The sequence below is a fragment of the Ciconia boyciana genome, chromosome 5 (genome assembly GCF_034638445.1).
Source record: "Ciconia boyciana chromosome 5, ASM3463844v1, whole genome shotgun sequence".
Lineage (NCBI taxonomy): Eukaryota > Metazoa > Chordata > Aves > Ciconiiformes > Ciconiidae > Ciconia > Ciconia boyciana.
In genome coordinates this window covers 163,401-189,700 of record NC_132938.1, presented here as the reverse complement: position 1 = coordinate 189,700, position 26,300 = coordinate 163,401, and the positions used below count along the sequence as shown (strand labels likewise).

General features: G+C 65.7%; 2 protein-coding genes across 3 annotated transcripts in view; one reads left to right on the top strand and one right to left on the bottom strand.

Moving 5' to 3' along the window:
• LOC140652459 (dedicator of cytokinesis protein 2-like) overlaps nucleotides 1–26,300 on the top strand; it is an 85,241-nt gene that overhangs the window by 42,388 nt on the left and 16,553 nt on the right. The gene's annotated exons all lie outside the window — the stretch shown is intronic.
• On the bottom strand, nucleotides 1,866–25,111 carry LOC140652460 (uncharacterized). Its single transcript, XM_072863269.1, has 4 exons — nucleotides 25,022–25,111; nucleotides 12,144–14,057; nucleotides 7,144–7,218; nucleotides 1,866–2,253 (listed from the first exon to the last, which is right to left on the bottom strand). Exons 2-4 carry the CDS (start codon nucleotides 13,676–13,678, stop codon nucleotides 2,055–2,057), a joined length of 1,809 nt encoding a protein of 602 aa, XP_072719370.1. The 5' UTR covers nucleotides 13,679–14,057; nucleotides 25,022–25,111; the 3' UTR covers nucleotides 1,866–2,054.

Sequence of the window (26,300 nt, the reverse complement as noted above, 5' to 3'; positions counted from 1 at the left end):
AGCCTTTGTTCCCAGGCTGCGTGATTCAGTGCCAGAGGAAGCAAGAGCAAAAAGAGCCGTTGGGCGTGCATGCTCTGCCAGGCTGTGACACTGGGTGCTGAAGCGTGGCCCCGTGTACAGTGTGGGAGAAGGGGAGCGATCCTTCGGCTGCGCCTCACTCCCACCGCTTGCTCCCCTTCCCATGCGCTGGCCCTGCTGGGCTCCAGAAACGCTGTCTGGCAGCTTTCCCAGTGCCGTTCGTGATTTTCATGCCGCTGCTGCAGCCCCTGCTTTCACCCCGGTGTCCGAGGCCCCTCAGCCCAGGCTGCTCCAGCAGCTGTGGCTGCCAGGAAGGCTTGGAGGGGACCAGAGACACGTGTGCCCACGCCGGGGGTGGCCTCCATCCATCCTGTTGCTGCTGGGCAAGAAGGGAGGAGCGCCCCAGATTCACTGTCCCGGGAACTCGGGCACTGAGAGACCTCTGACCTCCCCTGCCCCTGCCTTGACAGCTCGGCCCCGTCCCACCGGGCTCGCGAGCGCCTTGCAGGGAAGGGACGAGCTGCCGCAGGAGAGGCCGCGGCTGAGGCTCGGGCGGCTGCTGGTGAGCGGGGCACCACGGGTCCCCTTGGCACCGCCAGCCCTCTCGGCACTGCCGGGCTGCAGCCCTGCGAGCGCCAGGTGCGTCCCCGGCACAAGGGATGGGGCTTAACGCCATGTCAGCTCCTGCACGTGCGAGTCTGCTGCTCTGGGGTACCGTGGTGTGGGCGCCAGCTGGAGAGGCCGTGGCCAGACCTTCCTGCCCTCTGAATCCCCTCGCCGGACCTCCGGTTGCAACAGCCGCTTGCTGCGGCCCGGGCTGCCAGGCGCTTCCTGGAGGAGGCTGGGCGATGTCCTCTCCGAGGCCGGTGGCTCCGCTGGGAGAGCCGTGACTGCTCCCGCCGCCAGCGGACGCCGAGGTGAGAGCCCCCGTGCTGCGTGCGGGCAGCATCTCCGGGCCCTGGGCTCTGGGGAGCGTTCACCCCCCCGGCTCCGCGGCGGCGGAGGGTGGCCAGGGCACGGCGCATCCGCGCGGGCTGGGGGGAGCGTGGGGAGCACTTCCTGCGCCGCCTTGGCATACGCTCGCCTCCCGCTGCTGCCGCCGGCCGCTTTGATCTGGGACCCTCATTAAACCGACGCTGAATTTCTCCTCTCGTGGGCAGCCTTGCAGAGGCTGGACTATTTGAGCTGCTAATTCCTTTCTCCCTGTAATTAGCCAGCGCATCCTGCAGCCAGGGAGGCCCTGCCAGCCGGCCGCGAAGGGGGAGAGGGAATTTCTAGTCCTCGCAGCCCCAAGGAGCCCCTGCTCCTGTGGCAGCCCTGGGTACAGGTGCGGGGCTCAGCCCCCAGCCCCCCGGCCTCGCACGGGGGAGCTCGCTGGAAGGAGAGCCATGTCCCCCGGGACCCCCACACAGCCTGCCCTCCCACCCGGGAGGTCTCGGGCACAGGTCTCCTCTCTCCCGGCCAGGGTCCCCCAGACGCCGTTTTCCACCGTCTCCGACCAGGGGTGCAGGAGAAATCCTCGGCACTCCTGGTTACCCTGCAGGCAGCAGCCGGGGAAAGGGCGAGCAGCCCATGCTGTGGGGCGCAGGGACGGGTGCTGATTTCAGCTGGGGCAGGCTGGGAGCACCGGGGCTGCAGGCGGCCCTCGGGGACCCCTGAGGAAGAGGAGGGCCCAAGGCTGCTCTCGCCAAGGGGCTGTGGGCGCCTGGGGCTGAGCAAGAACTGCAGCCCGTGCAGGGGAACGGCCGCCAGCCCCCTCCTCATCCTCATCCGGAACAGAAGTGCACAGGTGGGAGAGGATGTAACAAAAATAGCGTCTCCATAGAATTTATTGAATTCTCATTAAATACAGCCATTGTTCCCCTCGCCTTATTTACACAGGAGCTCCGATAGATTAAATTGAACGGTTAAAAATATAAAAGCTGGTGCTACCCAAACCCTACCGTCAGAGGGAGGGAGAGGAGGAAGGAGACGTGGGCAGGGGGTCAGTGCTGGGATGGTGCCCCCGCGCTCCTGGTCCGCCAGGCACTGCTGGCTCACAGGAACCAGAAGCATTTGCGCCTGGATTTCTTCGTGTCCAGCTTCGCAGGCAGCTTCGTCAGCGGCGATGGCTCTTGCCTGGGCGGCAGGACGGCCCCCGCCGCTGCTGCGGGGGAGCTTGGCGTCATGTCGCCCTCGATATGGCTCAGCACCTGCTGGAAGCGGCCCTCCTGCTGCCGGAAATCGTGCTCCACGCTGCGGGCGAGCAGGGCGAAGGGGATGGCATCAGAGGGCATCGCCTGCTGTGGCCCCCTGCCCGCCACGGCTCCGTGCCCCAGCACCCGCCTCCACCCCTGCGCCCTGCCGCAAGACCCCTGGGGAGCTCAGCCCCCCGCACGTCCACGGGGCACGTCCCTGGGGAGCTCAGCCCCGCTACGCTCCCGAGGCTGCTGCACGGGGACGGCGTGCGTGGCAGGGGACCAGCCTGGCTTCAGCGGCTGTCGTCCTGCGGCGGGAGGGGATGACTGCGCCCGCGGGCAGGGCAGGGGCCTCCTGCGGGAGCAGCCGCTGGCTGGCAGCCTGCAGCGCGGAGTGGCCGTTTGAGCGTTTCTCTGGCAGCTTTCCCCAGGGCTCCCGGCACTTCCCGGTAGGCAGACTTCCCAGGGTCGCCGTGCGCCCCTGCGAGGGGACGTCCTGCTGGCGTGTCCTTCAGACAGCTCCTGCCCACCACCCTCGCCCTCGGAGGCTGTAAGTGGGGGGGTGGGGGCTGGATCCGTCCCAAACAGCCATCCCGCCTGCGGTGCTGCGGTCTGCAGCTGGGCACATGGCATTGCACAGCTAAACCTGCTGTGCTGGAGCATCCGGGGACCTCTCCTTCCAGAGGGACAGGCCAACAAACAGCCCCTGACCTGGTGGCAAGGGGTATTTTGGGATGTGTCACCCTCAGCTGTCCCCCCCCACCTTCTTTCTTATCCAGCCTCAAAGCCTGGCGCTGCCTCTGCTTTTCTCTTGGGCTTGACTGTGCTTTTTCCTCTGTTTCACCCGCTCGCCAGAGCTCCTTTGCCCTAAACGCCTTCCCTAAACAAGGACAAACACGCCAAGTCCCTCCTGGGGAGCCGAACTGCTGCAAGTGGCCTCCCTAAGTGCCAGGGACTTGTTCCCAGCACACCGTGCCAGTGGCACTTCGGTGGCACTCAGGCACCGGGGTTTCCTGCAGCAGAGGCAGAGTCCCTGACTTGGGCGTGCAGTGGCTCCTCTGCCCTGATCAGGCCATCCGCAGCAATGCCCGCCAGTGCCCCGCAGGGACCCGTGCCGCTGCTGCAAGGGCTGGCCATCCTCGGCAAGGCAGCCGCGCTCCCGGCACGGAGGGGAGGGCAGAGGAAGGCCCTGGACAGGCCGGGCACCCTGTAGTCACCAGCCACAGCAGCGTGCTGCCCTCGCTGCCATCCCCTCACTGCAGGACCGTGATGTACTCCCCCGAGCAGGGTACGGCTTCTGGTGGTGCTGCTCCGTCCCCCCGGGGCTGCAGGGTCCCTCCCAGCTCGGCCTAACACATTGCCGAGACTTTGCCCGCGACCTGCCCGGGGTGGGAAGCCAGCCAGCTGCCCTAGCGGGGGCCTGGTGCTGATGCAGGGGGGCGAGCCCAGGGTCTGTGGGACCCCGGTTAGCACTGAGCCCCCCAGGGAGGGGCTGCCCATCCCCATCCCTGGGGCCGGCGTGTCTCGTCCTGCTGCTGCTGCCACCAGCACTGCGCCCGGACCCGATGGGCTGAGGGCAGCTGCAGCATCAGGAGATGGCACAAGACGCAAGGGCTGTGCTGCTGCCTGTCACACCGCTGGTGACGCATGGAATTAGGGCACCCTGGGTCTGGGTAGGTAGGGGGGGCTGTGCCCCGCACCACAGCCCTCAGGTTTCCCGCAAGTGCCGAGCCCTCCAGTGTCCCCGCAGCACCCTGCAGCGCTGGCTGCTGGCGGCCACGTGCCGTGATGCTCCCTCACACGGAAAGTGCTCTGATCTCCTCACACCAGCCACGTCCCATCGGATCAGCGAGGTGCTGCGGTGTGTGCCCGGGACTATGCACGTGGCGCGGCCACCCCACACACGGGGAGCGCCCCGTGAGCCCCGCACGGCACGCTAACACCTCCCCTCACCTCCCGTCACCTCGCCCTGCGAGGACACTGATTGTCCCCAGCTATTTCTAGCAAAGAGGGCGAGCCGTGGCAGACGGCCCCTTAGCAGGGGTGCAGCGTGGGGAGGGACCCCGACTTCCCAGCACAGATGCAGAGGAAGGGCTCGGGGCCGCAATGGGGGTGCACAGCTGGCGCGTTCATGCATAGCCCTGGGACAGGATGCAGGCAGGCAGGTCTGCTCCTCCTCTGTGGCTGATCCCCAAGGGCTGGTGCCTGGAGCGCTGTCCCAGCTCCTGGCACCCGGCGCGTCCACACTGTCCCCGCTCCCCCCACCCTGCGTCCCGTGTCCCACTGGAGCCTCTTCTCATCACGCGGACAGCAGCGAAGCCCAGAGGGAGTCCCCAGCGGGAGCCTGGCAATTACAGGGAGCCACCTCCCCCAGATGTGACATCTCTCCCCACCGCAGTGCCGCGTGGAGACAGGCTCGTCAGAGCCAATTAGCACTGAAGTCCCCCACGAGCTACAGCAGGGGAGTCTGTGGTGTAAATAAGCAGAGAACAAGAGAATCAGACGCAGCACTGCCACGGCGGCACGGGCGCGCAGGGCAGCCGGCGTGGGGGTGCGAGGATGCCGGTGCACAGCGGGGACTGGCGCCGGGGCACCCCAGCCCAGAGGAGAGCGCGTCCATCCCACGCACAGGCGCTCACAAAAGCACAGCGGGGCAGCGGCTAAACCGCCCCGTGCGCACACTGCGGAGCGCTGCTCGGTGCCAGCTCTGTGCGCTGCATCCTGCGCTTCCCAGCGCTAGCAGAGTGAGCCTAATTAACAGCAAAATGAGAACATTCCTGGCCAGCCATCTGCACGTGCACAGAGGGAGACGGCAGGCTGCATGGCCAGAGAGACAAACGGACGCCCACGGACGCCTGGACGGGCCGAAGGCTCAGGCGAAACTGCAGCTCCCCAATTCCCACAGGGCTGATGGGGAGAGGGCCCTGGCCACGTCACTGCCTGCGCTGCAAGCGCGTGAGATGCCTTTCCCGGAGACCGAATGGGCTCTGAGGAGAGAGGGCAGTGGAGGAAAGTGCTTCCATGCCCCAACCCAGTGCTGACGCCAGGGAAGCAGAGCTGAGGCCCCACGGTCCTGGACCCCAGCGAGGGACAGGAACCCCCTGCACGACCGGCAGCCCGGCTGCAGCGTCTGTGCGAAGCTGGCACAGGGACAACGAGATGCAGCCTCGACTCAGAGCGAGCGAGCAAGCCCACCCACCAGCCACTAATGAGGCTTTCCCCAATATACTGCTTTTACAGAAGATAAATGCTCTGCCATCGAACCAGAGCAGCTCTCCTTCCACCTGCAGCCAGTCAGCTGTCCTTCATGAAAATCGCCCCATCTACTCCTGGGAGTGGGAGCTGCTCTCCGCAGAGATAAAGGGACCAGATTCAGGCCAAGTAACACCAGGACCCTGCGCTGGCTTTCTGACACATGGTAGGGGCCGGCTGCAGAGCAGTGAGTGCCTGCAGCCGTGCTGGGAGCCCCGGCAGCACGCTGGGGGAAGAGCTGGCACCGCTGTGCCAGAACAGCTCCTTGGCTGGCCCGGTGAGCCGAGCCCTGCTCCGAGGACAGCGAGCACTGACGCCGTGCTAGCACCCATGCCCCTCCAAATCTGCCGCTGAGGGGTCCCGGCATGGCGGCTCTCAGCCACACGCTGGCGTGGCTTCAGCGTCCTGCCTGGCACGGGGCTGGCAGGGCAGACGTGAGCGTTCCCCGGCACGGTGTACCCTGCTGGGGGAGATGCTGCCTTTAGGGCTACGAAGAGAGCCATGAGGAGAGAGGGGAGGCTGCAAGCCCACAGCTGGAGCGTGCACTGGTGGGGAGCAGCCTGTGAGCCCTGTCTGAGGACTCCTTGCAGGGAAGGGGTCACCCAGCAAAGACAGAAACAGTCCGGGGATGGGCAGCTGCGCCGCCCTGCCCTCAGCACAGCCCAGGCTCAGGCTCTGGCTCAAACGGCATCTCTGTCCCTGCTGCCCCGTCCCACCTGCCCCAGCGCAGCAGCCCAGCTGCCGGGGCCGGGGCCGGCCCCTGTGCTTAGCCTCAGCTGCAGCAGAGCCCGGGGAACGGCAGTCCTCCGGGTCCAGCCGAGGCGCAGGAATGCGTCCCCAGCTCTGCCACGACCCCGACTCTGCTGCAGCTCTGCCCAGGCCCCCAGGTTACCCTGTGCTGGCCAAAGCGCTGATGAACACGCGTCAGCGTCCCTGGGGGTGCGCTGCTGCCCGCTGGGCCCCAGGCCATGAGGTGGGGCTGCGTTTTGCACCAAACTGTCTTTTGGCATGACGGGCGCTGCCGTCTTCTCTCCAGCCCCATGGGAGCCTCCCGGCAGGCGCAGGGGCCTTGGCAATGTCCTTTCTGTACGTGGTGCCCCCCCGAGCGAACCGTATGTGGTGCCCCAGGAGCAGGGGTGGCTGCGGGGACAAGCGGGGCTGACAGCCCTCTGCATCCCCAGCCGCTGTGGGGCCACAGACGGGATGGGCCCCTTGAGACACGGATAAGCAGGACGAAGCGCAAGGACACGGTGCTGCATGCGTGGGACGGGGACAGCCACTCCCTGTGTGCCCCGTCCCCTTGGCACAGGGGGTCTTAGCTGGTCCTGTACAGCCAGGTTTGTGTCTGTCCTAAGGCGCTGGAGGCATTTCTGTGACAAACAGAGAGCTCCTCCACTAGGAGGGACAGGACAGGAAAAGCTGCGACTGCGTTAGTGCCACGTCCCCTGGGGACAGCTCAGACCTGCACAGGCTGAGACCCTGCAGCCCCTTGCAGCTCAGGGTCCCCTGAGCATCCACCCTGGCACAGGGACAGGAGAGGGAGCGCAGGCGGGCAGGTCCCTTCCATCCCCCAGCACGGTCCCCAGCAGTGAAGACTCGCAACTCCCCCGCACCTCTGCCTCGTGGCCAAATTAGGAGTCTGATTAGGAGCAGGGGCCCTGCCAGGAACGTGCAGGGTGCCAGAGCTGGCTCCTACCTGTAGATGATGCAGGCACAGTCCCGGCAGGTCCCGCAGTTGGCGATGTCCTGCCCTGTCCGGTACGAGTGTCGCCTGCGACAGAGCAGAAGTGCTGTGAGCCTGGAGACCCGGCCTCGCTCTGCCTGTGCCTCCCCAGCTGCCCCCAGGCCCCTCAGCTGCATCTCGAGTTCATATTCCAGTAGCCGGGAGCTGGGACCCAGCTCCTCTCCGCCCTGGGACCCAGCTCTCCTCCCTGGGACCCAGCTCCTCTCCTCCCTGGGACCCAGCTCCTCTCCGCCCTGGGACCCAGCTCCTCTCCTCCCTGGACCCAGCTTCTGTCCTCCCGAGAGATGCTGTTTGATGCCAGGCCAAGTGCAGTGCCTCTCAGCTCCGCAGATTTCTCAGATGGTTGCAAACCAGAGATTCGGTTGCAAGCCCCGAATCCTTCACCCCTCTTTCCTCTCCATCCCAGAGCCGTACCTCACGCCCGTGGCCACCCCAGGCCACCGTGCATCTCCCCACACTGGTGCCACAGAGGCAGCGAGACCGTGGGCAGCACAAGGTCTGTGCGGGGGCACTTGCGACACACAGCAGTGCCCTGACACATGGGCAGAGGGAGATGCTCCAGGCCGACCACCAGCCTACACCAAACTTGGGATTTATCCCTTTTTGACGCTTTCACACCAGAGAAGCATCCTCCTCCAGGGAAGGTGCATGGGACTCAAATTAAGCTGGCAAGCACCAAAGCTCAGCTCAACCCCAAAGCAGTCCTCCTCCCTGATCTCTACAGAAGGTATCTGCACCCTGAATGTTTCTGCTGCTGGTGCTAAACGCCAGCCCCAAAGCACCCTCAGGCCAGCTGCACGCTGCACAGGGAGCACACACCGTGACGCCCCGCTGGGCGAACTCCGGCTGCCTGCCCTGCTGCCCTCCTGCCCAGAGCTCCCCAAGGTGCCTGCGCCCCACGACCAGGTCCGTGCTCTGGTCCCCCCGTGCAGACTGAGTGTCCCCGGTGTCCCCGCTGCCTGCCGGCAGCACGTCCCAGCTCTGCCACCCTGCGAGTGCGGGGCGTCCACCAGCCACAGCGTCCTGGCATCCCAGAGGCCAGGCAGCTGCGGGGCACCGGGGACCGGCAGCGAACCTCTTGCCCGGCCGCAGCACCGGCCTGATGCTCCCCTGAGCTCGGCAGCCTCCACGCGCCACTGCCGGCCCCGGCTTCAGCTGCCAGCAGGAGGGCCACCACCTCCCGGGGGAAATGGTCCACCAATGTCCCTCCTTGCTTAGCAGCCTGCAGCTTCTCTGAACAGAGCTTGTGCGCCTTTGGCTTTGCAGCCCTCCCGAGCACCCAGGGTGCCGGGGCTGTACCAGGGCTGTGCCGAGGAGCTGCCTGCGGGCCCCTGGCACCCCAGCACTGCCGGTGGGTGCTCCCCGGTGGTGCCCCAACTCTGGTTGCTCTCAGAGCGGTAAGAAAAGGGCCCTGTGAAATGCTTTGGGTCACCCTTGCAGACTCTGTCTCCACATCTCCATCGCCCCTCTTAGGCAGTGCTGGCTGCGGCTTTTGGGGGACAGCTGAGAAAACACCCCCATGTCCCACATAGCAGTCACATTTTCCTGTTTAAATCTTCCTTCTATTACTCGACCTTGATCATGATTGTTCTCAGCACTCAAAAACTAGGTCTTTTAACGCACTAAATTATATATTACAATTGGGATTATACTCTTAGCACATAAATTAGATCATGATACCTTTTATATATATATACACACATATATATGTGGTACATAATGTGTGTGTGTGGGGGGGTTTCTAACGTTGTATAAACTGCGCCCCTCTACCAGGATGAGATCTAATCCTGAGATAGGTGTTTGGTGTGGGATGTTGCTGGCAGTAGATGCCTGGACCCTGCGAGGACACGTGACACCGTGAGTGGCGTGGGGCTGGTGGCACCGCTCTGGTGCATGGTGGGCACTCCAGAGCCACCGCGTGCCTGCAGGACACTGACCTGTGGCAAATGAGGCCACGCTGTTCCTCAGCATCAGGACACTAGGATAATTTTTTGGTGTGATTTCCTATCCCATTCCTTATGTCTCCGGGCATCTTGTTTGCTCATTTGACTGCAACAGTATACAGAGCCGAGATCTTAATTAAGCTGCCCGCAGCGAAGCTAAATCAGCTTCCCAAGCAGACAAACTCAATTCTGACCGCGGGAGCAAACCTGCCCTCTCAACAGGCACCGCTCTACACATGCACTTGCCGTACCCCGCGGGGACGAGGCTTGGCACAGCCACGGCACGGCCGTGCATCTGCGGGTGCCCCAGAAGGCAGCACCACAGGCAGGGGGTCACTCCCTGGCCTTTCTCCTCTGAGCAGCTGCACAGCCCCTGGGGGCAGCAGGCCCCCGTGCAACCCTGACGGGCGAGGGGCAAGCGGGCTGTGCCAGGGTGGCAAGGCAAGGGGCAAGCGGGCTGTGTGAGGGGCTGCACAGCGACGGGCAAGCAGGCCGTGCCAGGGGCTGCATGGTGAGGGGCAGAGCAGTCTGTGCCAGGGCTGCGCGGCGAGGGGCAAGTGGGTCGTGCCGGGGGCTGCGCGGCGAGGGGCAGAGCGGGCTGTGCCGGGGGCTGCGCATTGACGCCCAGCAGCAGCAGCAGCGATCGGGGGAGGAGCGCACCCCAGCCCTGGCCCTGGCCAGAGCCCCCGGCACCGCTCTCAGGTCCCCAGCCACGGAGGCCGGAGCAGCACTGCTGTGCCTGGCCACAAGAAGCCCTTTTTCAGAGCTTTGCTCTGAAAAGCCAGGAGAGCGTAGGCGGGGTGCTGGACTCCCCGGGAGCCAGGGTGTGCTGAGCTGCTGGTGCTGCTCCTCTTTTGGGGCAAACAGGGCCAAGCCCCGGACCACGCTCTCCTCCCCTCCGGTGTGGTCACCCGTGCTGTGCCGGGGCAGGAGCGGCACGCACATAGCCGACCGGGGCAGGCAGCTCCCGGGTGCTCGGAGTGCTCGGAGCTCGGAGCTCCGAGGGTGCTCGGAGCTCAGGGAAGGGCCCATGGGAGCCAGCGCCCCAGGGCTGCTGGCAGCCCCCAGCTGGGACGGGCACACAGGGGCTGTGCCCGCAGCCGGGCAGCCTGCGCCAGGGAGGGAGCGTGGTGCTGCACACCCTGCCTAAACGCCCGCGCGAGCTTGCACGCTCTTGCTAACGCCTCTGTGGGATCCACACCGCCTCTATTGCCCCTAATCGGAAGGAGGTACTGAGCAGTCATTTGTTTTAGATAAAACAATTAAACACGTGCGCAGGCACCAGGGCCAGGACTCCCAGGCGCTGCCCATCTGGCAGGTCCAGGTCTCCTCCCGTGTGCCGCCCTGCCTCCCCAAAACCGCATGCCAAGTCAGACGTATCAATACCGCACACCGAGCTCGGTGTCCCTGGCAGGCTGGGCCCCTCTCCACCTGCGAGGCCAAACTAACGAGCTGCCACACTGCTGAGCTCTCCTGTCCCAGTGCCCAGGCTGTCCCCACGCGGCTGCAGCACAGCACGGCTGTACCTGAAATGCCACCCACAAGCGGCACTGGGGATGCTCCATAGCACCACGGTCCCCAGCACCCCAGGGCCACCCCGCAGACAGACAGGCCGTTGAGGGCAGGACGGGCCGAGCCGTGCCGCTCAGCACGGAGCCTCACCGGCTGTCCCTCTGGCCCAGGCGCTCCCAGCACGGGCGCCCAGGTGAAGCTGCTGCCTCCCTGACAGCCGACCCGGGGGAATCGTGGCAGGAGCTTTACGGGAATATCCTGAGCCACGGCCACTGCTCGGTGCCACGAAGGCTGCGTGCATGTTTCTCTTCACCACTTCTTTCCCTGCGAGGAGCAGAGGGCATGAGCTGCACGAGCACTAGAGATTGGGAGCGCATTTTCACCCCGAGGGTGATCAAACACTGGGACAGAGGCCCGAGAGGTGGGGGATCTCTATCCCCCCGGACACTAAACCGCAGCCGGGCAAGGTCCCGAGCGGCCTGTCCTGGCTGCACCCACCTTCCGTGGGCGTTAGACCTCCGCTGGCCCCTTCCCACCAGCACTGCTCTGGGAGGCGGCACGAGGGCAGCTTTGCCTGCGCGTCAGTTACAGCCAACACGGGCCTCGTTAGGTGTAATGACTGGATCGCTGCGCTGCCCTGGCGGGAGCTGTCTCGGAGCGTGGGGAATATGCCCCAGAGAGTTTTACAGCAGGGTGCCAGGACCGGCACGGGGTGAGCAGCTCCTTGCATCTCTGGGGAGGTTGGTGGCCCTTGTGTGAGATGAGTTTGGAGGGTCTCAGCTCTGGGCCACCACAGACTAACCTCTAACACCTTGCTCCGTTTGGCAAATCTACCTGGGAGGCCAAGGAAAATTGGCCCAGGGGATGCCCTGCCCCACCACGCATGGAGCAGGTCCTGGGCAGGGCAGGGCAGGGCAGGATGGGGGTGCGCGGGCACCTCCCCGGGGTGCAGACACGTCAGCCACCGGGGCACCGGCTGACGAATTTGTGCCTTAGGTAACTCAAAGGATGAGGCTGAAAGCAGGCGTGGGAAATAGGGAGGCTGTCCCCGGGGCATGGCAGGGAGGCTGTCCCTGGGGAATGGTGACTGTCCCCGGGGCATGGCAGGGACGTTGTCCCCGGGGCATCCGCCATGGCTGGGCTGAGCCTGCAGTCGGGATGCGACGTCCCAGGTCTCCGCTCTCAGTGACCGATGGGCACGTCAGCTGCGCCAGAGCCGGGCAGGGGGCCCAGGTCCCCTCGTCCCCTGGCCTGCGCCCCCTGCACCCTTTCCCTGGGCGTGGGGAGGGCACTGTGGGCACACGCACAACAAGCCGGGGCGGGCGAGACATCGCATCAAGACGTAGTGTTGTGTGTGCGTGGATGGCAGCTCCGAGGGAAACGCATCCAGGAGGTGGCAGCACCCAAGTCTGTGGCAGGGCCCCCCCCATCCTCCATCTACAGCCCCCCCAGGGACATTGGCCCCCCCCGCCCCCGCCTCCATCCCTGCCTGCTCACCCATCCCGCTGGGCCTCCTTCTTCTCCAGGTCCTGGATGACGTCCAGCAGCACCCGGATGGTTTGTTGGCTGGTCTCCAGGACCCCTTCCAGGGACTGCAGCTGGGACTGCAGGTCCCCCTGCTCTCCGGGCCCCCGGGGGCCCTCTCCCTGAGATGTCCGGGCGTCCTCATCCGCTGCTGGTGGTCCCACCGGCCCCTTGGCCACGACCACCAGCTGCAGAAGGTCCTGGATGTGGCGCAGTGTCTCCGACTGCTCGGCGGTGAGGCAGGGCTGCCCGTGCCGGGGGACCTCCAGTGCCCGCCCGGCTGGCTGCGTCCCCACACCGGGGCCCTGTGGGGCTGGGGGCAGCGGCTCCCCAGGCCTCTCCGGTCCTGCCTGGCCGTGCCCAGGCTCAGCGGCGCGTAGCCGGCTGCAGATGCCATGGGGGTCCGGATGGCTGAGCACAGCTGGTGTCTTCTCCGGTGCGGCGGCAGCAGAGCCGTGCCAGCCCAGCGCTGGTGGGATAGGGGCTGGCGAGGTGCAGCAGGGCCCCCCCCAGGGCGTGCCGCGGAGCTGGTGCTGGGGTGGTGGGGGGTCCCACGGGGGGTTGCCCTGAGCTGGCTGGCGGAGGCCGTGGGTGTCCGTGGCGGGAACGGTCTGCTGGCGGTACGGCGAGGACTGGGGTGGTGGACGCCCGCGGGGCAGGCTCTGCTCCGAGTCGCTCCGGCCGAGCCCTTGCGGCTCGGCGGGCGGCCAGGGCTGACCGCAGGGCACGGAGGCCGGGCGCGGGAGGGCCCCACGGCTGCCCCCGGGGTTCCCGCGGAGCCGGGCGCAGGCAGGGGGCAGCAGGCAGGGCTCGGGGGCGCAGCTCTGTGCCGGGGAGGTGCAGCGGGCAGCGGGGCACCCGGCTGTGCCCGGATAAGGGGTACAGGGATCCCTGGGCGGTGGCGGCGGCACGCGGCACACCGCAGCGTGCTGGGCGAGGGCTGTGGCATGATCATGCACGGGGACGCTGCCGGGTGCCCGCGGGGGCACAGCCCGGCTGGCGCCGGTGGGCACAGCCCCCTCTGGGCACCAGGTGCTCCCCGCGGCGGCAGGCAGCACCGCGTCCCCGGCCACGTCGCAGACGCTCTTGCTGCGGGGCTGGGAGGCTGGGAAGGGCTTCTGGAGGCTGGGGGAGGTCTGGATGGCAGTGCTCATGCACGCCTTCCTGGGCATGGGCAGCGTCAGCGAGCCCGGCTGGGCCTGGGGCCAGCTCCGCCGCGAGGCACAGAGAGCCGCCGGCTCAGGGGCGTCCCTGGGGGGCGGTGAGGCACGTGGGGTGTTGGGGCCAGGGGTGGCCATGGGCCCTGGAGTGGGGCTGGCCGCCCGCCCTGCGCCGCCCTCCACCAGGTCCTTGAAGCGGACCTGCTGCGTGCGGTTGCGCCGGCGCTTCAGGCGGCTCTCGATGTCGGGTGAGTCACGGTTGAGCAGCACCGAGCGCACTGTCATGGCTTTCTCCTGGCTGCCCTCGCCGGCGGGGGCTGGGCCGGGAAGGGGCTCACGGCTGACCATGGCTCAGGGCCCCGGGGCCGCTGCCCTGCAGCGGGGCGCTGCGGCGGGGCTTGGGGGGGCCGAGCACCGGCGGCCGGAGCCCTGGGCTGCACCCGTCCCCGGAGCTGTCCGGGGCAGCGGGCAGCCTCATCCCGTGCCACCGCGGAGAGGGGACGCTGCGCGGGAGACGGGCGAGGGGCCGCTGGGCATGCTGCCTGCTGCCCAGCCCTACAGCCCCCGGCACGCCGACCCGACAGCCCTGCCTGCTGCCATGCCTCCCCGACGGTGCTGGCAGCCCATGGTCCTGCCGCCGTCGGCCCTGGCTCAGCGCTGTCTGCGGCAGGCTGCCCGGGGTGCTGGGTGCCGGCTGTCCCTGCTCATGGCTCCTGGGCTCCCGGACCTGTGGGGACAGAGAGAGGCGGGTGAGCCCCGGTCCCACCACTGCAGCCCCCCGAGGACGGGAGCATTCCCCGTGCACCGCGCTGCCCCGTGGAGCCGCTGGCCTCTGCCCGCCTCTGCACGTTCCCTCCCAGCCCCGCCATCACAAAACGCAAAGAGACAAGCTTTGATCTCCGGCGCTGCCTCTTCAGCACAAAGAGAGAAGGAAAAAAAGAAACCCCTTTAGCATAAACACGTTACAAGTTCACAGCTAAAATCAAGCAGAAGCAGCTGTTAAAAATAGCTCTGCCTCACCGGGGCTGGTGCCTCGTGTTTGCCGGGCGCTGGCAGCGGGAGGGCAGGCGTGGGGCAGGCATGGGGGGCTGCTGCGCGTGGGCACGGGGCAGAGCTGGGCTGGGCATGGGGGGCTCCTGTGTGGGATGGATGGACGTGGGGCATCCGCTGTACATGGGGCACTGGCTCTGCGTGGGGCTGGACAAGGTGTAGGGCGCCCAACCTGTGTGGGGCATGGCTGGAGCGGGCATGGGACCTGTCGTGCATGGGGCAGGGCTGCACTGGGCACAGGGGACCTGTTGTGTGTGGGGTGTGACTGGACTGGGCACGGGGAACCCATCCTGTGTGGGGCACGGCTGGACTGGGCACAGGGGACCCGTCCTGTGTGGGGCACGGCTGGACTGGGCACAGGGGACCCGTCCTGTGTGGGGCACGGCTGGACTGGGCACAGGGGACCCGTCCTGTGTGGGGCATGACCGGACTGGGCACAGGGGACCCATCCTGTGTGGGGCACAGCTGGACTGGGCACAGGGGACCCGTCCTGTGTGGGGCACGGCTGGACTGGGCACAGGATCCCATCCTGCACGTGGCACCCACCAGAGGTGCGGCAGGGCTGGCTGGGCTGCAGGCGTGGGGGACCAGCTCCGTGGGCAGGGGGCGAGACCGTGGCTCGGGGACACTGAGCTGCCTTGGGTGCGCGAGACCCAGCCGAGATGAAGAACAGGCATCGCGGCTAAGACAGCAACTTCGGTGAGACCGGGGGATCGCTCCCTGCCCCTCACCGTGGAGAAGGGCGGTCGCTGGTGTCTCTCCAGCTCTCACCCCTGGCTCTGCCACAGGGCTGTGGCTTGGGGAGGCTGTGGCAGGGCTGCCTCTGGAGAGCGAGGTCTCCCTGGGGCATCGTACCTCCTGCCATCGCGCAGGCCCAGGCAGCCTGCCCGCCCGTGCCCACCACAGCTCTCTGCCCGCCCGTGCCCACCACAGCTCTCTGCCCGCCCTGCCTCGTGTACAGGCACGTGGCACAGCTCCCGCTCACAGGGCCACGGCCGGGACCTGGCTGCAGGACCGAGGCCGCAGCTCGTGCCCAGGGACGTGTCCCTGACACCAGCAGCACTTCTCAGGCGGCAGAGGGGCAGGACCCGGGGGGCTGGCCCTGCCCCTGAGCAGGGGCTCTCACGCAGGGGGGATCACACCCGCCACGTCCCCATCCCCGCCATCGTTAGTGCACAGCTATGCAGGGCTCCTCCCGGCGCAGGCAGGACAAACCTCCTTCTGCAGGCCTGTCCTGGCCGTACCCCTCCCACACCAGCACCAAGCCCCCATGCCCACCTTGCTCTGCTTCTGCCCACCCTGGTCACTGGCTGCTGCCCCGGCCCGTCACACTGTCGGGGCATACGACGCCCCTGAGCACGGGGTGCATGCCGGGAGCCCTGCCAGGGATGTCCCCAGGGAGCAGAGGAGGCTCACGGCTCATTTCGGGAAGCAGTGCTGGGGACAGGGCGGGAGACACGGAGACGCCAGCCCTGGAGGGCAGCGGCGCTGCTTCGCCTGGCGGTTCAGTCTCCCAGCATTTGAGATCTGCAAACATCCAGAGGTACCTGCGGCGCGGGCGAGGAGCAGAGCGATGTGGGCTCCCTGTTGCACGGACTCGTGTCCTCACACCACACCACGCCCTGCATCCCACAGCACCGTGGCTGGCACCGGCAGCCCCTGCCCCGGACCGCAGCCCACCGCTCCCCCGGTGCCGCCGCACCCTCTTCAGCACACGGAGACGGGAGCCTTGCTTGCTCCACAGCCCTCCTGCCCTCACTGCGGACAGACACACGGCACCTGCCAGTCCCCCGGCCCCCCTCACCGTCTTGCCTTGCTCCTGCTGTAACGAAGTGGCTGACTCAGCACGGCGGCCTCGAGTCACCCTGCGCTGGTAACGAGCAAACTTCCCGAGTGCTGAGCGCGCCGGTGCCCAGTGCTTCCCCAGGCAGGCAGCAAGCCACCGACCCAGCGGAGCGGGGGGCTCACGCAGCCCTCCCGGCCCCCGCCCCAGCACTGCGCGCCCCAGCGTGGCATTAGTCGGGATGCTGCTCCACGTGCCGCCCAGCCGCCCGGCATTTTCCTTCCCAAGCTTGGAGCCGTGCCCAGACACCGGGAGATGTTTGTGAGGCAGGACGCGACGGAGATGGGGACAGCAGAGGGATGGGGCACCTCGTTAGTATGGACAGCAACAGGCGGAGGAGAGAGCTGGCTCGGGACGGAGCCAGCGCCACCTGCCCCTGCGCCCTGCGCTCGTCGCAGGCTGCGTGCAGGTCCAGAAGGAGCAGCCCCATGTTCACGCCTGCCGGCAGGCGCCTGGCCCGGGGCAGCAGCTGTGCCAGCACCCACGCGGGACGGGGCAGAGCCTGCTGGGATGGCGAGGGGCCACAGGGCGAGCCCCTGCCCGAGGCCCTGCCACAGCTGCAGGGTCACCTCTCCCTGCTCGCGCCGCAGCAACGGCCAGTGCCCAGAGCTCAGCGCCCCTCACCCAGCTCCTGCTTCAGCGTCCCTGGCTGCGTCTGTGCCAGGGAGGCAACGTGCCAAGCGGCAGAGGGGGGCCGGCTGGCACGTCTCCGTGCTGGACCGACCTGCTGAGCACAGCCTGGGGCCAGCACGGCCAGGCTGAGCACTCCCGGAGGGCGTCCTGCATGCGGCCAGCCTGCTCCGGAGGTTTCCTTAACAAGAGCGCGAACGGGCACAGGGCAGAGGGTGCCAGGAACCGCTCCAACAGCCGAGCGTGGGGCAGGAGTGCTCCCAGCAGGGTCCGAGCGTGGATGCAGCCCCCATGAGTCTGCAGTGGGGACCTTGCTGAGCCACAGCTGATGGCAGAGCGAGACGAGGCCGTTCCACTGCCTACGCAGCAAACGCGATGCTGTCAGTCAGCGGGGCTCCGCCAAGGCACCCTCTGCCTCCTGAACTGCACCGCTGGAGAGATCAGAGACAAGCCACAAGGACTAAGAAAAAGTCTATAAATTATGCATGCACTAACTCCATTGGGAAACAGCTCTGAGGATGTCAAACACCAAAAGTTAGGACCCTCCCACTCGTCTCTCCACTTATGCTTTATGGTATGGTTAGATTTAGTGCTGCATTCAGGCGCTGTTTGCAGTGTGCCAGCATCTTCGAGTGCTGATAATGAGTCCTGCTGTAGGACGGAATCAGGACTGTGCAACCCAGCGGCTGTGGTATCTGATGGGCCCTCCCGCTCTGTAGCTGAATCCGAGGAAATCGCTCTGACGATGGATCTGTCTGGAAGCACGGCTCCAGGCACATTTCGGATGCACAGAAAGGGCCACCAGGAAGGGGCTGTGCAGGAAGCAGAGGCACCCAGCACCCAGCTGCACCGGCGTTTTCCAGCTGCTATCCTCAAGCGTATTTACTGGGAAATGGCACTTAGTCCCCCGTTCCTGGGGCCACGTGCTCACCCACGCCCCCCACACGTGCGGCTACCCCAGCCAATGTACCACATGTCCGGCACACAGCCACGCTCCCTGCTCGCCTTCCTGTGCCCCGCCAGCTCCCCTGCGGGCACCCCAGTACAGGGACCTGGGCTGATCAGACTGGCAGAGCAGGAGTAGGGACGTCTCCCGCTAATGCCACCCTACCCCAGAACAAGGTACACATGGGTCTGGCCAGACCTGCAGTGCCGAGGGCTGTCGGGAGGACAGACCTGAGAGGCGAGGTGCTGTGAAGCTGGAGCCCCTCCAAGGTCCCGAACCCGCAGAGCCCCTTCCAGGGTCTGGTCCACCGGGAGCCCAGGGCTGCGGTAGCTCCTCTCTCCTGGGGGACAACCGGGATCGGGGACAGAGGCGGGCAGGGGAGGGGATGGCTGAAGGAGACCTGTCCTAGCTACCGTGTCGTGGCTGATGCTCATCCTCAGGCACCCTGTGCAGGTGGCTCTCAGGAGATACCTGCCGGGGATCAGGAGGCTCCTGCCTGCCCTGCCAGCGCTCAGCCGGGGAGCGGGGCTGCGCAACCTCCTGAGGCCGAAGCAGGAGGCTGGGGGCTGAGCCCCGGTGCTCTGCCCTCGTGTGCCCCGCTGGGCTCTGCGCCTGCGGGACAGGGGACATGGGGGACCTTCCTGGGGCACGTCAGTGGAGAGCGGCCTCGGGAGAGCCCGAGCGCGTGGGACAGGGCAGCGGCAGAGCCCCGGTGCAGGGGGGGCCAGGAGGGCATCGGTGGTCTGGCAGCAGCCGGGGCTCGCGACCGCCAGCCCAAGGCCGGCTGGGGGCAACAGCAGGGGAATGGGCTCGGAGCGTGGCTAGTGACAGCTGAAGGACAGCAGCATGTACCAGCCATACCAGTCAGCACAGGGCCATGGAGAACACAGCTCATCAAACCAGTTTGCTGTCTGTTTTGATGAGGTTCCAAGTTTGGTCAATGAAGGTAAAAGCCTCGATGGAGCAGACTTGGATTTCTGTGAGGCATTTGACATTTTGACAAAGAAAGCACAATAATACGAAAGCAATGTGGCACACATTAAATGGATTAAAAACTGGCTAACCAGCATGTCTCAAGACATAATCATCCAGCAATCATCGCCAATTAGCCGTGCTTCTGCCCAGGTCCTGCGGAGGGGCAGCCAGGCCCCGTGCGGGCACTGGCTGTCGCTGACCTCACAGGAAAAAAGTCGGCACTGAGAAAATGTGTGGATTATACCAAGGCTGAGAGAAGGGCAAGGAAGGAAAAAGACACACACAGAGCAGACGCTGTGCAGGAGGGGTCTCTGCTGCAGGAGCCTTGGGCTCCTCTCCAGCTGAGCAGGCAAAGTGCAGCAAAATACGGCGGCTGAAAATCGGGGGTCAGCGCAGTCAGAGGAGTGACTTTCTTAAAAAGTGAGGCCAGCCGGCGCTAAAGCAACTTGGAAAGGATTTGCATGGTGGTGGATCCTCCATCTTGGCAATTTTTTAAGGTCTGGGTGTTTTTCTCCTCTAGTTCATATGGAAATTACGAGTGCATAAATGAGGTGAGACAGCAGGTCACATCAGATGATGTATAGATAAAAGCAGATGACACCACTATAGTGCAATAAATGACACAAGTACTTCAGCGTACTTTGGCTCTCCGGTTCAGCTGGATGCTCAGCGCAGTTGGGAATGACATCTCCTCCACTGAACGAGCCCAGGAGCTGAGGAAGCATCAGGCAGGGCTTCCTATGACCTGGCCATGGACACCAGTGAACTTCAGGTGCCAACTCCCACCCAGGCCTCAGATTGTCCTCACTCCCCGCAAACATCAAATACTCCTCAGAACGATGGGGATTTGTGAGCAGCACCGGGGCTCTGAATCACACATCAGCCCAGCTGCCATCCCCAGCCCGGAGCCCTTTGGATCCATGAACCTGCCACACTACTTTGGATGGTGGGATCCAAAACATGGCCCTGCATCACCAGCCCTCGCTTTGCCGGTGCACTGTCAGCTCCTACCTACAGTCTGTAAAGGGCTTGTCAATCTCCCCTTGGAGAGCCAACGGCCCCATGACTCCTCTTTGGCCAGCACTGATTGATGGTGAATTCTGTGAGAGGGAGGCACTAAATCTTCTGGTTTTGTACCTTGAGACTCGTCTCTCATGGGCTGCAGGGTTGACCTCAGAGGAACAGAGCCCTGTTTCACACCGTCCTGTCTGGAAAGCTACCTGCATCCACCAAAAATACTGCAGAGCAGAGGGAAAGCCTCCAGCTGCCTGCCTGCCTGCCTGCTCCTCCGCTGGGGCAGCAAGGCCCAGCTCAGCTCTTCCTCCTGACTCGACGGATGTCGGTGTCCTGTGGGAGAGACCAGCCCGGGACCGATGAGGCTGCTGGGCAGACCACAGCTACAGCCATCCAACAGCGGGACTGCAGGCACCGACGGAGGGTCCAGCTGCCCCCCACAGCCACGAACAACCCTGCCCGCCCCCGGCCAGCTTTGGCCCTTTCTCCACCCATCCTCCACCTCGTCCTCCTGGTAATGTCTGTGGCAGAGGGAAAACCAGAGCAGACACATAAATCTTCTCCTCAAGACGCAGGAAGCCAGGAGATTAGATTTATGAGAGAGGAAGTCATATTCTCCTGGAACTGCAGAAGAGAACAGCTAATTACCCAGCTCCACTCACTGGGTACAACGGCTTCTCCTGGGACAAAACCTTTGCTTTTCCTGATCTCTGGAAAGGAAAGAGGTGCTACCGGTGCTGGGAGGGGTGGCACCAGAGGATGAGGCATTTGCTCTCAGCGGAGGACCGGGCAGGAGCCAGGTTCACAGCACATCACTCGACAGCAGAGCTTAATTCCACTTTGGCTCTGAGAGGACTCGACGCATTTGTACTTGGATCGGAGCATCTGTGGGACCTGAGGATGGAGGACTAAGAGCATCTCCTCGGGCAGCTAGCAAACGCAAAATCCGGTTCCTTGCTGAGGAAGCTCCACCACAAAGCCAGCTCCTGCCCTACCCTCGCGATTGTCTTGGAGGCTCTTCCAGAGCCCGGCTGCTCAGAGGCTCACAGACCTTCTAATTTCCTGCAGGCACTTAATCATGGCCAGTTTATATCCGACTGTGTTCGTGCCAATATAGTGCTTCCGCTTGAACAGCTCTTCTCCCTTCTTAGCGTTCAGCCCTCGTGCATTCACAGCGAGGACACACATGCTTTCTCCGGCCACGCTTCGCAGTGCTCAGCAAGTCCAGCTCTGCCAGTGTCCCCCGAGGCAAGCTCCCCATGTCTCCGATGATCCTCGCAGCCTCCCTCCACACCCACGGCGCTTGACCTCCTCCCTCCTGGGAGCATTCAAGGCAAGGTCTTAGGCTCTGCTCGAACACGCTGGGGCTCCACCAGGAACACCTGGGCTGGCCTGGCTAAGGATGGCAGGCACAGTCCCCCGCAGCCAGGGCAATGCCCCGAGTACCTCGTGCTCCGCAGCACCCCCCACGAGCGTTGCCTGGGACCTCCGGGGAGGTCCTCCCCTGTGTCAGCTGGGGCCTGGTGCAAGCAGCAGCTTGCACGAGCCAAGGGATCTGCACGCATCTCTATTTAGGTCACTGGCTGAAGTGCTCTGCAGGAAAATTAGTCACTCTCCCAGCCACCGGGCCCAGGAGAAGGCTCTCGTTGCCCGGCTGGAGCAGGGAGCCCCCGCCTCCCGCCTCCCCGCAGCGCCAGCACCCCCGGGCACCCTGCAGGCACCGCTCCAGGGCTGCCTGAGGATCCCGGCCACCCTTGCCGCACGCGCCACGGCTAATGCCTCATGGAAGGGATCCCATTAATTAGGGAAGAAGCAACAACGTCCTCCTCCTGGCATGCAGAGGTCATCGACTCTCACTTGCATTGCTCCTCTCTCTTTCAACTGCAGATACGCTGGTGCTGTCAGATGGAGACTTTACGTGGTCAAGAGACACGGCGAAGTACAAAGCCTTTGCACAAAGCCTTCAGAAGCCTGCAGAAGCCAAATTATTCCTCTGTCTCCCATGGATGCTAATACGGCTGTCATGACAGTAGTGCCTCTGTTCTCACTGCTACCCGCTTGCTTTCCCACCTCTCTCTGCCAGGCAGAGGAACACTGATATCACCATTTTAAATGGTACATGAAAAGTTAGGGTGACCTACCCAGGGGAACATGGGCAGACAGCCCGTATGGAGCAGGATGAGGTCAGAAGGAGTTTATTTCATGTCCCAAGTCTTCCCTCAGCCGCCTCCGTGGAAGAGCAGGCGAGCATCCCTTGCGCAGTCTGCAGCTGCTGCCGCGCACTGCGGTTCAGCACCTTTCCTAGGGGCTACAGAAGAGACCACCATGGGAGGAAGCAAACACCTTGTTTAGCTGCTTCCTTCCCAGTGAATGTGGCGTGGGCAATATCACGTTCCTCCGAGTCCCGGACGCCTTGCGCAGCCGCACGGATGTGGGAAAACGCTTGATGTGGAGATCCAGCCCAGAGAGTGGGAGAGCTCGGCCGGTACCCAGCACCGAAGCACTGAGGCTCTGCCGGCGCCTCCGACATGGGCTATTCCTGCAGTGATTACAGGACAAGGCAAGTAGGACACAGCCCAAAGACTTTCGGCCACGAGAGACACGGCTCATCACAAGACTTCCGGCAGCTCCGCGCTTTCCTGGGGAGGAACATCTCACCTCTTGGAGAAAGGCGCTCAGGCACCCATCTGGAATCAAACCGCCCCAGCGAGCGGAGCAGCCGGCCGAGCTGGGGAGCCCTGACAGACTGGGACTCCGTGTGCTCCTTCGCATGCCAGAAATCTTATTAGAAAGCTACAAGCTGTCCACAAAGCACATTTCTGGAAAAAGCTAGAAAGGCTTCGCCGCCCAGCAGTTCACAGAGGCGACCGCAGCACCCTGGTCGACCCTGCGTGCGCCGGTCCAGACTCCTGGGAGCTCAGCCCCGGGTGCAGGCAGTGCCCCCCGCAGCGGCCTCGTCTGCCCCCCACGGGGCAACCCCCTGTCCCACCGGTGCTTGCCCGGCCGTGGTCCTGGCAGCCAGCGCGGGAGGCCTCTGCGGCTGCAGCCTCCCAGCAGAGATAGGCAGAATGTCGTTTCAGAATACAAATTCCTGCCTTTAAGTGGATTACCAATGCCATCGCCGGCCCCCCCTTTATCTTTATGTGCTTTAGACAATGCTGGCTACCAGGGGAATTTAGGAATTAGCAAGTGTATTTCTTTGCCGTGTGCCTCGGTTTCCCCACCCACCAAACAGCCAGGATGATATGGACCATCTTTGTAAACACGCAAGAGAGACCTTGTCCAAAAGCACCAGTTAGGACTGAAATAGTATTGTTACTACAGATGGGAATAGACCCACTAATTATTTGTGGCCTCTGGATGCTACCATACTATTAAATAATTATAATAATTATAATTCATAAAGAAGATAACCTCAGTCTAAAGGAGCTTCTGCGTTTAAATCCACTCTGCTCCTCCAAGCGCGCTAGAAGGACTGAACACTTCCCGCAGAGAGGAGACACATCGGGAAAGGACAGCGGGTGCCAGCCTAAGCCCGGTTCTGCCTGGGAGTCAGTTCCCCGCAGCTCTCCAGCCCCTCTCCTCGGGCAGCACCAGCAAGGAGGGAGCACAGCCGGCAGTCCCCAGCGTCCCCTGCCGCCACAGCTGTCGCAGGGGGCTCACTCTCATGCCCCCCGGGAGGTGACGAGTGTGGAGACCGCTGGAGCTGCAAGCTGGCAAGGAGCACTCTGCACCTCCGAGAGCAGGCAGACAGCCCAGCTGACGCCTGCTGTCCCCGCACGGGCACACACTGGTAAAGCCCAGGTCCCGGCGACTACTCATACGTGTCCACATCGTGCTCTGAACATAAAAAGGGCCCTGTGGAGACCTCTTCTCTAGGCTGCCCCTGGACGTCTGTGAGGAGCCGCGGCTCTAACTGGGTTTTGTGTGCGCTCCCGTGGGGAGAAGAGGGACTGGAGCAGCCCCGAAAACTGCGCTTTCCTATTTCACGAGGAGCAGCTAAGGCTGCACCCGGCTCTGCTCCTGCCTCAGCGGCTGCCGAAGCCCCACCGGCAGACACAAAGGCCTTGAATGCAGAGCACGGCGCTGGGAGCTGCTGGGAGCAACGTGGGCTGAATCCCTCCAGCGCGAGCAGCTGCACCCTCGGCCGGCGTCAGTGCGGCGTGCGGTACAGAAAGTGACATCCCTGGGATCATGTGTGTGCGTGTGTCAACCAAACACAGCCCTGGCTGATGGACGCGTCTCCTAACGAGGGGGAGCAGAGCGCCAGCCAGCCGGGCTGAGCGAGGCAGGCTGCTCCCGGAGCGCAGCTCCCTCCCCGCATCTCCCGCACGGAGCTGCTCGGCGAGCGGAGGTGCCACGGGCCGGGACGGCACAGCAGGGCAGGCGGAGCGGGCAGCGGGGCTGCAGCACAGGGAGGCCCGACCCTCAGGGGTCTTCAGCTCCTCTAACACAGCAGCTCTCAGCACAGATTTATCTCCCTCGGCTGCACACCGTGCCACCGCCTCCAGCATGGCTGTGTCCCCCAGAGACCCCTGCCACGGCAGCCAGCGGCTTGCTCGGTGCGGGGTGCCACCGGCCACCTCAGGGCGGCGTGCCCAGTGCAGGGTGCCTGGTGTAGGGTGCTCGGTGCGGGGTGCCACCGGCCCCGGGCCTCCCACGCTTCCCCGGGCAGCTCCTGCTCGGCGGCGGGGCAGAGGAGGGGAGGACCCGGGGAGTGCCGCGACCCCCGCAGCACAGGGCACCGGGGCGGCCGAGGCCGCTCGGGGCCGGGCACCGCGCACGGGCGGCGGGGAGGAAGGGGCACCGCGGATCCCCCCCCCCCCCCGCCCGCCCAGCCCGGCTCCGTGCCCCGTGCCCCGGCCCCGCCGGCCACCGCGCATCCCGCGGGCCGCTGCGCCCGGCTCCCGGCCGCGGGTGCCCGTGCCGCCCCGGCGCCGCCGGGGTCCCCGCCCGGCCGCGGAGTCCCGGCTTCGGGGCTCCCCGAACCGCTCCGCGGTCCCTTGCCCCGGGGTCCCCGCCCCGCCGCCCCCGGCCGCGCGTGTCCCTCCGCCCCGGCCGCGGGGCTGCCGCCCCGCCCGGGGTCCCGGTCCCGGCCCGGGTGCCGCCGCCGCGCCGCTCCCGGCGCTGCGAGCGGGCGCCGCAGGGCCGAGGCCCGCAGAGCCCGGCGCGGCCGCCGCCCCGCTCCCTGCGGTCCGCCGGCCGGGGCCCCGCTCCCCAGCCCGCCCAGTACCTGGTGCTCGGCGGCGGCGCGGGTCGGGCAGCGGCGGGCGCGGGGCGGCGGGCGCGGGGCACGGCGGGGCGGAGCCGCGCGGGCTCGCCGGTACCGGGGCGGAGCCGGCGGGGGCGGGGCGGGGCGGAGCCGGTGTCGGCGCCGGAGCGGCGGGCGGGCGCTGGCGGCGGTGCTGGCGGGACGCGGGGCCCGGCGTTGCTCGGGTGGAGCCCCGCGGCGGGGAGCGCGCCGGGGTGCCGTGCCGAGCCCCGGTACCTGCCGCCTCTCTCGGCAGGGTCCTGCCCGGACCGGGGCCCCCGGGCGGTGCGAGGGCCGCACGCCCGGAGCCGCGCATCGCCGGTCCCGCGCTCCTGCTCTGGCAGCGCGGGCACCCGGCGCTGCTCCGCGCTGTCGGGCGGGCGGAGAGGGCAGAGCCGCCGCGGGGCGGGGGAAGGGGCCGGCATCGCCGAGGCTCCGGGCAGCGCCCGCCCCGGGGGGGCGCAGGCGCCGGGGCCGGGCCGGTGCTCGGGGCCGGGCACACGGCGGGACGCAGCCCGGTCCCCCAGCCTGCCCCAGCCCAGCGGCGCCACCGGGGAAAGGCCCGTGCCCGTCCCGGGGCTGGGGGCGCGGCGGCAGGCGGTGCGGCCGTGGGCGCCGGGGAAGGTGGCCTCTGACCCAAGCGGGGCTGCGGGGCGGCAGGAGCCGCGCCACAGCGGCGGGCAGGGGCTGCGACGGGTCCCCGAGCTGGGGAGCCGCAGACAGGAGCGCAGCATCCCCCCGGAGACCACGGACCCTCTTCTCCAGCTTTTAGCCTGTCCTGCCCGCGGCCCTGCCGTGTGCCAGGTGTCCCAGCCGCGCTGGGGTCGTGCCGGGGCTGCGGCAGCTGGTGCGGTGGCTCCAGGAGGTGCTGGGCGGCGGGACCGTGGCTTAGCTGGGGGCTGTCTGGCACCGTTCGCGTCTGTGACCACCCAGCGCGTTTGAGGGCCACGTGCTGCGCTGGGCTACCCCTGGGTAGCCCCCACACACACCATCCACAGGACAAATCACATCCGTATGTGTAGCAGTGCCTGGCTGCGTGGCTCCCAGTAATGTAATTTAAATGTAAATACAGCTTCCCTTGAAGGAGGTGTAGCAGGTGGTGCAGGGAGTTCACCTGAATCTAATTCCAGCAGCCACCAGAACCGCTGTTTCCAGATGACTGAACGGATGTCATCAAATGCCCAGAACAGACTGGCTTGCCGCAAAAGTTTCCTCCTGTCGCCTTCCTGCCTTGCCCCACGTTCCCCACGGGGCTGTGCTG

Coding starts and splice junctions, on each gene's coding strand:
- LOC140652460 (XM_072863269.1), bottom strand. CDS start 13,678: ATGGTCAGCCGTGAGCCCCTTCCCGGCCCAGCCCCCGCCGGCGAGGGC. Junction 7,219..12,143: donor AAGGAGGCCCAGCGGGATGG/GTGAGCAGGCAG, acceptor GCTCTGTCGCAG/GCGACACTCGTACCGGACAG. Junction 2,254..7,143: donor TGTGCCTGCATCATCTACAG/GTAGGAGCCAGC, acceptor GCTCGCCCGCAG/CGTGGAGCACGATTTCCGGC.